General features: G+C 45.1%; 1 protein-coding gene across 1 annotated transcript in view; it reads left to right on the top strand.

Annotated features, from left to right (window-relative positions):
* Nucleotides 1-8769, top strand: part of WIPF3 (WAS/WASL interacting protein family member 3) — a 54643-nt gene extending 45874 nt beyond the window's left edge. The window contains exons 7-8 of the mRNA XM_068972407.1: nt 6671-6747; nt 8746-8769. Coding sequence (XP_068828508.1) covers nt 6671-6747; nt 8746-8769 — 101 coding nt within the window. The remainder of the gene's footprint in view (nt 1-6670; nt 6748-8745) is intronic.
* Nucleotides 8770-12340: the final 3571 nt, after the last annotated feature.

The following is a 12340-nucleotide window of genomic DNA, read 5'->3' as shown; positions in this document are numbered from 1 at the left end:
TCCCCTCCCCTGGGCCCTTGGCAACCATTGTTGTACTTTCTGGTTCTCTGGTTCTGAGTCTGACTACTTTTGGTACCTCATTTAAGTAGAATCACACTATGTTTGACTTTTTGAGAGCAGCTTATTTCATTTAGCATAATGTCCTCAAGGTTCATCCATGCTGTAGCATGTCACAATTTCCTTCCTTTTTCAGACTGAATAATATTGCATTGTATATATTTATCACATTTTGTTTATCTGTTTGTCCATCAATAGACACTTGGGTTACTTTCATCTTTTGGCTGTTGTGAACAATGCTGCTGTGTACACAAATGTACCAATAATTCTTTGAAACCTTGCTTTCAGTTCTTTGGCGTATATATGCAGAAGTGGAATTGTATGATGTAGTAATTCTATTTTTAATTTTTTGAGGAACTATCATACTGCATTCCCTTTTACATTCCTATTAGCGTATACAAAGCTTCCAGTTTTTCTACATCAGCACCCACACTTGTTATTTTCTGGTCTTGGTATTTTGTTTTGTTTGTAGCCATCTTTATGGGTATGAAGCTATATCTCATTGTGGCCCAATTCATTCTCTAAAATACACTTACTTTATACTTATAGCAAAATTGGCTACCATTATATCCATTAGCAGAGAAACTTCTCCACCAGACACTGAAGTAAGTAACAGCTCGATGTGGTTCACACCATAACATCAAAGAAATAGATGTCCCAGTACTAAGAGAATCAGAAGACAATGCCTGTGCCAAAGTATTTCTTCCAGCTTTTACAGAGGGCGGTTAGGTAATAAGGACCTCTGGCCTAGTGTGCTTATCTTAGCCACGCCTGATTATTACTGGTGACCACATCCCTTCGTGTGGTCTTCCCTGGTGATCACTCCAGATAAAATAGCAGCCCTTCCTGTCATTCTCTTTATGCTGCCTTATCATTTCTTTAAAGCATACATCACCTCTTGATATAGTATATATTTACCTGTCTCCTGTCTATCTCCCAAGTACGATGGAAGGCTCTGGAAGGCTAGGATAATATCAATTTTTATTCACTGGTCTATTGTCAGCTCCCAGCATGGGGCCAGGCACTTGTTTTTGTTTAGTCACTAAGTCTTGTCTGACTCTTTGCAACCCCATGGACTGTAGCCCACCAGGCTTCTTTGTCCGTGGGATCTTCCAGGCAATAATACTGGAGTGAGTTGCCATTTCCTTCTCCAGGGGATTTTCCTGACTCAGGTATCAAACCCACATCTCTTGCATTGGCAGGGGAGTTCTTTACCACTGAGCCATTAGGGCCAGGCACTCACACTCAAAAAATACTTGTTGAATTAATCAATAAAAAAGTCCACATACATATATTTTAATATGTTGCTAAACCATTTACAGAAGAAATTTGAAAACAATACAAATTTCCAGCAATGAGATAAAATAAATTAGGGCAGAGCCACCAGGTAGACTGTTCTGCATCTGTTATAGTAGTGCTATTGAATATTTACTGACATGGGAAAATGTCAGTGCAACCTTGAGAAGAAAAACAAAACAACCCAGTATACTAAAGTTACATTAAGTAAAATCTAGGGGCTTCCCTGGTGGTCCAGTGGTTAAGAATTCGCCTTCCAATGCAGGGAGTGCAGGTTTGATCCCTGGTCAGTGAGCTAAGATCCCACAGGCCTCACACCAAAAAAAAAAAAAAAAAAGAATATAAACCACAGAAGCAGTACTGTCACAAATTCAATGAAGGCTTTAAACAATGGTCCACATTAAAAAAACTTCTAAGAAAACCTAAGTTAATTTTAAAAAGAAACTGTTTCATGAACTTACGTGGAGAGGGAGCAGTGGAACAGAGAAAGAAAAGAGAGAAGCAGCTAGAAACATCCACTACAGTGTTAGGGCTGGTTATCCCTTAGTCACGGAATGCTGGGTGAATTTTATTCTCCTCATGGCTCACTATTTTGTCCAAGAGTTCTAAAATAAATATACATTACTTTTAAAAATCATTTAAACTAATTTTAAAATTCCAAAATTATGGGGTGAGGGTCGATGATTAAGCCCACCCCTGGTCTGAGTGCCCAAGGAGGGAAGTGAGGCCCTATAGTGTATAGGGTGACTCTGTAAGTTCCCTAGATGGGGTGGTGGGTCCCTCAGGCCAATGTCAACTGTGGCAGTGACAGCCAGGGAGGAGAGGAGAGGCCAGCTATGCAGTTTCTAAGGCTTAGCTGCGGCAGATACGAGAATTATCATGTCCAGTGAAATGCATCATGTCCTTTAGTTAAAGGCTGTGAGAGGCTGCCAGCATCGGAGCAGGGGAAGCCTTGTGAGGTTTCCCAGCCCAGTTCCTTCCAGGTGAGCAGAGGGAGCCATGCGGAAGTAGGGTGGCCTGCTCATGGCCACAGCTGGTGGCAGAACCAGGGCTCGAGGCGCGGCTCTTCGCTCCACATCAGCCAGGAGAGCCTGAGGCTTCTTCTTGACATGGGAGGGCTGCCTGACATACCGGAACAGCATAGAACCAAACCAGGGGTGGTTGGGTGCCTTCTCAGGTGAGGGGTCTCCATGCAGAGGCCTAGGGAGACCCCTGCATGTGCCCTCGGCTCACTTGAGAGCAAAGGCTGCACCTCCCAGTAGAAAGGAAGCTACAGACTCAGTGGCTCTGTATTCAAAAGGGAAAATGATGACTCCAGGTTGCTTTTTAGGGTTCAAATCAACATCTTTCTGGATAAATATATTTTTAACAGAACCTTTTCCTTGTTTTTAAAAGATAGAAAAACAGCTACTCCCAGAGAAGCCCAATTATTTTGGCTAACCCTCCTGCAAGTAATCATACAACATACAGGTCACAGGACATACAGGCCCCTGGGGAATACAGCGGGGGGCACCCTAACTCTGGCCCAGCCCATGTATTCATCACCACAGGCTACACTGGAGCCATCTAGTAAGAGCATCCTCTTCTGTTTTGCATCTCGCTTCATATTCGTTGAGCTGCTTTGAGATAAGAAGGGAAACAGAAACCTCTGTGTCATACGGATAGGCCTCCCCGGCGGCTCAGCCAGTAAAGAATCTGCCTGCAGTACAGGAGACCCAGGTTCAGTCAGGAAGATCCCCTGGAGATCCCACTCTAGTATTCTTGCCCGGAGAATCCCATGGACAGAGGAGCCTGGCAGGCTACAGTCCATGGCGTTGCAAAGAGTTGGTTAGCGTTGCCAGTGGAACGCTTCCAGTCGCAAAGAGTTGTGCTCTTGATTGCATGTAACCATCTGCCTCTTGTGTCACGGTCCAATCAGTATTCCTTCTCTGCACATGAGGCCAGTACATGCAGCATCCCATTTGTTTCAGATACACAATGTGATTCTCTGCGCCATAGCTGCTACTTTCCACCTGATGCCATGTGGACCCTACCTCAGAGAGATCGAGTTGGCCCAGAGCTGACAGTTAGATCTGCCTCCCCAAGGAGTCTGTTTTCTCCTCACCCAGCCCCTGGAATTATACTCCAAGACTGGGAGACATTCTGGGAGACCCTCCAAGAGACCCAGCTTTGATGGCCAGCCAAGTTTTTAAATCCATTCTGGATACTTTTCAAGCCCTGCAGTATTTAGCCGATTGTTGGTTGGCTACAGAACAAATTTTTTTTTTTTTAACACATGAAAATATCTCTGTGTCTGGGGAAAGGTATAAGGCTGGCCTGATTTACAAATGACAAAAAGTAAAGTTGGAAGCCAGTGTGGCCCTCAGGCCGCTGCTCCTTCCACCCAGGAGTAGACTTTCTTGTTTAAGCCCCACTGTTCAGAGAAGTCTTTCATAGTTGGCGGCTCTGTAGCCACCAGCTCCGGACACACAGCCGTGTTAATAACCGGAGAAAGAGGTGCCATCTGGTTACCAGCAGGCAGCAGCAATGGTCATTCAGGCTGTTCTGTGTGCAGTAGACACATGTGATTGGATAGAAATGGAAAAAGTCTTTTTTTACTGCACATTGTGGTACCAAAAGTTTGAAAACCAGTATTTTAGTGAATCTGAAATACTCTCCTGTAGGAAAACAGCCCATGTGAAGGACCATTTCAAGCAGAACAGCTCTGTTTGTTGAATTCTAAGAGATCCTAGTGGCATCTCATAAGGAAATATTTGAGATGCCACCCCCCAAGGAGATAGCTGAATTAAAAGAATCTGAGGCAACCCTGGCAACTCTCAGCCACCCTTTTCTAGCAGCAGTGAAATTTCTTTTCCAAGATGTAGAGTTTTCTTCTCTGTTTTATGAAAAAATTGGCTACCCTTTAGCTCTGCTGTGTTTCCCATCATATTTATAAAAACTAGTGGGCACTGTTCACCTATGGAGAAGCTTGTTTCATTGCTCAGTTGTTCTCAAAGATGGGATTTTGCCTTCCAGGGGACATTTGGCACAGTCTGGAGACATTTTTTTGTTGTTGATACAAATGGTCTCTGGGGCGTGGAGGATGTGCTGTTGGCATCTAGTGGGTAGAGACTAAGAAGGATGTGAGATCACCTACAACCTACAGGCAGCCCCCCTCCCCAAACAAAGAATTATCCAGCTCCAAATGTCAATAGAGCCAAGTCAAGAAACCTTGGTCTAAAGGAAGGCTTTCCTGTAGCAGACTGGGGTAAGTCTAAGAACAGTAGTTTCAGGGCCACACTGCTGCATGGAATTAAGTATATCAGTGTCTCTACTTTTTACAGGGGCTTCCCCGGTGGCTCAGCAGTAAAGAATCTGCCTGCAATGCAGAAGACGCAGGAGACATGTGTTCAATCCCTGGGTCGAGAAGATCCCCTGGAGGCCGGCATGGCAACCCACTCCAGTGTTCTTGCTAGGAAAATTCCCGTGGACAGAAAAGCCTGGTGGGCTACGGCCCATGGGTTCCCAAAGAGTTGGACATGACTGCAGCAACTGACCGTGCAAATTTGGCTAAAAATCTAGTACTTCCTATGCCATTTGCCCCCCAAAAATCTTTATCCTAGAACAGATGCATTCATTAATTTTAAAAGTATTGTAATGAAAATACAGGACCCATTGGATTAATGTTTTGTAAGTTGTAGAGACCCTTCTATGTGGTAGTTCATTTAAAAAACTATATCATACCAATAACAGATTCTTAAGATGACTTATATGTTCATTTTGTAGAAAACACGAAAAGTGTTTTTAAGAGATTTTAAAGAGCAATAAATACAAAAGGAATCAGTTGAGTATATGATTTACATTTTTAAATGGACTTTTAAATAGTTGAAAAAAGGTGAAAGTCACTCAGCTGTGTCTGACTCTTTGCAACCCCATGGACTGTTCAGTCCATGGAATTCTCCAGGCCAGAATACTGGTGTGGGCAGCACTTCCCTTCTCCAGGGGATCTTCCCAACCCAGGGATTGAACCCAGGCCTCCCACATTGAAGGCAGATTCTTCACCAGCTGAGCCACAGGGAAGCCTGAGAATACTGGAGTGGTTAGCCTATCCCTTCTCCAGGGAATCTTCCCGACCTAGGAATTAAACAGGGGTCTCCTGAATTGCAGGCGTATTCTTTACCAACCGAGCTCTCAGGGAAGCCCTTTAAATAGTTGAGGTGTTGCTATTTATACAATTTCTAGCCTGCTTTTTTCTCCTGCATTTCAAACATCAACCCAAATTAATTGAGCCTGTGTAGACACTCAGATGGCTGCTTGGTGCTCCATCATATGATGAGAAACCCTAGATTTCCTGAACACTGCTTTTGAATGCAGGTTATTATCAGTGTTGGGTTTTTTTTTACCATCATAAATAATCTGTGATGGATATTTTTGGTTTTCATGTTAGTCAGTTGCACAGCAGCACGAATTGTTTTAAGGGCTTTGGGACATGGATGTTTAATTCCTAGATGGTGATGGAAGCAGACAGAAAAGCCTTGTACCAAATGCAGCAGACATCTGGGACACAGAGAGACAGAAAGAGACATAGGGACACCATTTGGATTACCTGGCTCACAGAAAAAGTTCTGGAATTCCTGGGAATGTGGATTTTAAAACTTGGCCAGATCAACCAAACCATGCATCTGCCTATATACATACACAGCTGTGTAAGTAAATGCCAAAAAGTAAAACCAAGCTGGAGGGATAAACATCAAACTTTTAGCGGAGGTGACTCTGGGATAAATAATTGGGATTAGAGAGAAGGGCAGGCAGAGAGGAAGCACTGTAGGGTTTTTCCCCTATTACCTTTTCTGTATTCTTCAGATTCTTAATTATGAGAATATATGTTCATATACATATAACTTGTGTAATATTTACACCTAGCACGCTTTAGAGAATGAGTTGGATCCTCATAGGCAGGGCCTGAGCTGTGTCAGGATATACTTTTTACTCCTTTTTTAAACAACACTAGCAGGGCGCCAGCTCATTTGGACGCACGAGTGAGTCTGTAGCAGGTGGGGTGTCAGAGCTGAGAGGCTCACCTGCATTTAGATGAGAGCCCTTCATAACTTCTCCTTCCAGCAGTGGACATGATGCCTCTGTATGCACGGTCTGCGACAGAGAAGCAGTGAGTGGAAACACACAGTCTAGGGCCAGGAGCCCGCGGGGTTCGGGCTGACGGGCTCACGTTACCCTTGGTTCCTACGCCTTTGCCCTGAGTGCCGGCGGAGCCAGGCTTTGTGAAGTGCACAGCGGGCCCATGGCCAGCAGATGGAGAGATGGTTCCTGTGTCTTTCAGGCCGCACACCTGGTCCCTGGCTCCACGCCGATGCGGGCGGGAAGAGTTCTGATGACATCAAAGGCAGAAACGCTCAGGTAACAGAGCTCTCTGGTCCCTGAGTGTAAAACCGGGAAACCTCCTCAAGAAGCACACAGCTGTTGAGGTTTACTTTCCCTTTCATATTAACAGCTTCATGTTTTACCTGGGGGAAGGAGACACATGGGCACCTGTGTTTCCAGCTGGGTTGAACCACTCATAATTTCAAAACCTGAAGAGTGAAAGAGGGCTTTTCTGGAATCATCAGAAGCTGCTTTGGCACGTGGGACCCCTGGGAATCCCTCTGCAACCATCACCCTGTTCATGTTACCCTGGTCTGAGAAGCCCAAAGAGAAAAACTCTGTACCATGCATAAAACATAACTCAGTATTCTCTGTCATCTATAGAGTACCTGGCTTCTTACAACCACCACCACCCCCTCCCGGGGCGGGGGCAGGTTTCTACCATCAACACTGTCATTTAACTTGACCGCTTTAGCCTCAAAATTCAAGTGCTGGTGGCTAGGGGAAAGCTGGGGGAGGGGAAGCAGAGAGCTGCCCGTGTAAGACAGGCTTTGAAGAAATATCCTCATGCTCACACAAGGCAACTTGAACGCAGTGTGTGTTTTCTAACCTGGGCTGAGATGACATTTCTCACTGCACAGGACAGGGTCTCATCTTTAAAGGCCCTTTGCTTCTTTGAAAACAGGGATTCTCATCCCCTCCTGGCCTCCAGTTTCAGAGCTATGTGGCAAAAAGGGCAGGACCCACAGGTTAGGTTGGAACCTGAAGGAAAGGGATGTAAGAAGGAATGAACTAGGTTCCTGGAAGCTGGGGGAGGTGAAGGTTCCTTGAAGGAGGACAAGCACCCTCCTCCCCTTCTAACCACAGCTGATCCAGTTTTGAGAACTGCAATAAACATTCTTGGATGATTGTAGGTTTAAAACTGGGTGGGTGTATGATTGCAGTTCAGAGAAGACGGATATATACAGAGAAAAAAAAAGATAGGAAGAATATACACAAAGTTGTTAACAGGCATTCACTCTGCCAGCTTATGACTGAATTTGACTTATTTGTGCATTTATGCAATTTCTGAATTTTCTACAATAAATGCATTACTCCCGTGATCAGAAAAATATGGTAATAATCAAAATAATATTCCCTACATTACACAACTTTTTCTAGTTCAGAGAACTTGCATATGCTATTTCATTGGATCCTTTTTAGCAACTCTGTGATATAAGCTGGAGAGACTTATCTTTAATGCCTTTTTTTCAATAGGAGAAAACCAAGCTCTGAGGGATTAAGGAACTCATCTGAGGTCACACGTACAGACCTCTGACTCCTTGTCCAGTGCTCTTTCCACTGGCCCTCACTGCTGCTTTCCCTGCAGGTCTGAATTGCCAGGACAGGAGTCACCCTCACCTCTAGACGTTATAAGCGTGATGGAACGTTCCATACTGTCTGGTCCCTAACCTCATGGCAGGCACACATCTGAATCCCCTGAGCCCATAAAGTCTAGTCAAGGATGGACTGTAGTCTGTCTTGGGCATCCCACAGTCAAGATCTTTATGTCTAGGTGGATACCATGTTAATTCATTTTTTACTTCAGTGAGGCAGAAAGAAATTGCCCAGAGAAATCACGGAGTTTCAGACATGGTGAACAGAGCCCCGGGGGTGCTCTTCTATTATGGGCCAGAGCCCAAGTGCTCCATGCAAGGCTGGGAGCCCTAAACTGGAAATCTGAGAGCCTGGGGCCCTTTCTCTCTTTTTCATTGCTTTGTCTCTAGATTGCCACCAAGTTCTTAGCTTTTCTTAGTTTCCCGTCAAGTGGTCTGCTGGTACATGGTCCCTAAAATGTTTCTGATGACATTCGGTCCCCACCTGAAACAAGCTACACTTTCCTTTTCCACCCACGACCCGCTGGGTGAAGATCAGCACCTTGCATATGATGGAACCATCAGACCCGGGCAGCCTTGCAGGCATGAGGGAAAGCCAGCCCTGGGGATGGTTCATTTACCTCTGACCCCACCTGGTAACACTGTTGTGTTTCCACAGTTAGCCCTTAAGACGCTCCGGTGAGAAGACGGATGAAGCCAACGTCCTGTAAGCCACCTGGAGGTCCATATGGCAGGGTGGGCATCCCCAGGAGAACGTCAGACCTCACCATTCTCAAGTCATAATTCAGCTGACATGCAGGCTCTGAATGGAGCGTTTATTGTAAATATGTGTTTTGCACAGGCTTTAAATCAGTATTATAGTCAACTATTATTTGAATAATTTAAAACACATGCACATTATTTCTCCATTTTTAAAAGTGCACCTTGGCACAGGTGACAGCCCTGTCCCACCGCATAGTGTCCATTCCATGACTGTAAATACGTCTGCAGGCTGGCCCTCCCTAGACTTGCAACTGTTTTTAGAAGATTCCTTAGTTTCCCAAAGTCATAGTATCCACAATGGCTTCTTATTGGCATGATTTTTCTAGTCTCATCACCCAAACTGCAAAATCAAACCAGGTAATGCCTTATGAACAACGCGGCTCCCCAAGAGTAGCGTGTCCCTCACCCAGATGCCGCCACACGGCCCCCAGTGGACGAGACGCCACATCCTGCTCCCATCCTGCAGTACAAGGATTCTTTTGCTGCCTCATGTAAATATAACGCAGATCGAAGGCAAGAGTGGCCTCAGTTCCTCCGAGGCTGAACACAGGGCCCCTTGTGTAACTGAACAGTCCTGCAGGTAGCCAACGCCCTTAGTGTTTACACTGCCCCTCATGCCCACGCTTCTGCGATGGTCCTTCCTGTCCCTCTGAGCCCCCATCCTGGCAGCCAGGGTGAGGTGAGCTGAAGGAGATTTCACTATGTTCCCTGCAAATTAGAAACCTACATAAGTCATCATTAATTCTGTCTCAGAGATCTTTTCTTTTTCCTCCCCTGAGTGCAGGGTTTACCACGGAAAGCATGACATGAAAAAGTATCGACTCAAACATATTCTGAAATACCTGCCTCAAATATCAAGTGTCCCCCACCCACCCTTAGGGAACCTGGATCCACCCATCAGGCAAACCTTAGCACCTTTCTGTGCTGGTCTGAGAGTCCCCGAGTCCCTGTGGTGACACTCAACTAGAGGGGGAGAAGTATATGAGTTCGGCTAGCCCTGTGGATGGGTCAGGACTGGCTGTGACCTGTGGCTGCTCCTCTCATGCCCTTTTTCTGGGGCTGGCAAGGGAATGAAAGTGTGTTTTTGCTTGCTGCCTGACCTCATCCTTGGAGGGAAAGCTGTGACTGAGGAAGGAGAGAAAAATAGAAAAAAGCAGACTGACCCCTCATCTGTGCTCAAAACAGCTGCAGATTAAAGGAAATCCAGGAGAGGTGGAAAGAAAACAGTGAAAAATGTTTCCTTTGAAACAGCCCACTCATGCCCTCACACCTTAAGGATGTAATGCCGAGAACACGCCATGCGCAGAAAACAGACCGTTAATGGGGTTTTGGCAAATATGTGACCGCATCCACCACCTCCTGTCTGGGATGGAGGCTGACCCTGAGATGGTGTCCACCATCACTGCGTACTCTCTCATTCCAAACAGAAGCCACTGTGCAACGTCAAGTTCCCTTCCCTGGGGAATAAATCACGCCAAACTGTAACAGCTAAATCAATGAAAAAGAAGCTTTTGCAGGTCATCAGCTGTGCATATACCTGATCTGTCTTATTGGTTCTGCAAGCTTTCCAAAAGGTCAGAACTTTTTAAATATAACACTATCCACTCCACCTCTCTCCCAGTTGTACAAAATAATTACAAGGGTTTTTTAACAATCATGATTAAGAAGGCACTAGACCAAAGCCGTTCTACCTTCAGAGTAGACTGCCTGCCCCGATGAGGTGTTTACACACTGATGTTCTGCACCACTGGGATAGAAATTCAAAATAAAACTATTCGAGGTCAGAGGGAAGAAATGTGCAGAAACCAAAAATTGCAATTAGGGAAAAATCTCAGGAATCTGGCATCACATCTCTCCTCCAGACCCAACACTGAATTCCTGCCCTTTGAACTCTTGTGGCAGGACAAATACTTCACCTCTGGACCACAAACTCAAACAGAGTGCCCCTCCCATCCTCGAGTCATCTCCCCAGCGCTGTGGTCTGTGACTCTCCCAGTGTTTCCTGTGTATTTTCTATTTATTGATCTTCCCTCTGCAGATTCATTTCTTTGTATTAATAAACTTTAATAAGTGGGAATGCTTCCAGTTGTTTACTTGTTAAAGCCAATTGATGGTCGCCAGCACCAATCTAAGCCAACCATCTTTAAGGATTAGAAGGGCTCAGACAGGACACTGACACAGGACCCAGCACTTGCTGTAACATTCTGTGTTAGAAATGGGGCCTTTCTTTTTGGAGCTATACTACAGCTGAACTAAACTACAGAATGTTTTCCTGACCTTTGTAGCTAATTAAACGAATGGGTATTTGAGAAAACCAAGCAAGGGAAAAAATCAAATGTATTTTGTAACACTACTTATTCACTTTTATTAATACCAAACATGCTTACAAATTCTGCTAACTTGTGTTGAAATGGAGCAACTTTCAACTTGAAATACACTTAGCACCACCCCCTCAGCTTAGCAAATGCCTTAAAAAAATCTCCTGTGTGGAGCAGTCTCATCACCATCTCCATTATATTGTCTTCAGGTGGCCTCTTTGGAACCTGGTACAGTGGAGATAAGGTTTGCCTGATAGGTATGTTGGCTTCAGGGAAAATATGGATGTGAATCTTGATTCTGCATCTTACAAGTTTAACCAGTCTATGCCTCAGTTTCCTTATCTGTAATAAAGAGGCATAAATATGTCCTTAAGTGTATAGTGGTGAAGATGGAGTAACATAACACCTGCGCAAGCCTTCAACCCTCAGGTCACAACAGACCCAGGCATCAGTGTGTACAGGCACACACACACACACACAAACATACACACTGCAGGGTACGAGCAGTTTGCTTACTACACATTCAGTCTCACACTCAGCTCTCACTGGCTGTGTCCCAGGCATTCCATTCAGATGTTCACTGAGCTGCTCAGATCCCTAGCTCAGCTGGGATAACAAGGAGACAGCAGTAATTACAATTCATAGATGCTCCTGAAATAAATCTCATCTAGAAACTAATTTCAAAGTTGGCTGCTACACACTTTGCATCTGAATTAGTTAAGGACCTGACTTGTTTTATCTGCTGTCTTTATTAGCTGAGGCACAGATAAGCTCTCACATGACCAAAAGGGCCCATCTGAGTGGAGAAGAAAAGCAATGAATGGCCCAAGATAACTGACAAAATGGATGATGAACTCTAAAGCTATTGACTGTGGAGGAGGGGAAGTGGCCATAGTTCCAGGCAACTGGAAGTTCTGGGTAGAAGAGGTGGTGCCTAGAAGGGGAAGGGGAGCAACTTAATGGGAAGGGCTGTGGACTCCAGAAGCAAGCTCCAGGTTCTCAGACCATGCCCCCGGAGGCCTGGCATCCTTCACGAACCTGTTACGAACTGAACTGCATCCTCCAAAACTTCCCATGCTCAACTCCTAACTCCATACCTCAGAAAGTAACCTTGCTGAGGAATAGAGTCGTTGCAGATGTAAGTTCAGATGAAGTCCTACTGAGGTATGGTGG

This window comes from Capricornis sumatraensis, chromosome 5, assembly GCF_032405125.1.
Source record: "Capricornis sumatraensis isolate serow.1 chromosome 5, serow.2, whole genome shotgun sequence".
In the NCBI taxonomy this organism is placed as follows: Eukaryota; Metazoa; Chordata; class Mammalia; order Artiodactyla; family Bovidae; genus Capricornis; species Capricornis sumatraensis.
Note: the sequence above shows the minus strand (reverse complement) of the source record. Positions and strands in the feature narration are given on the sequence as shown.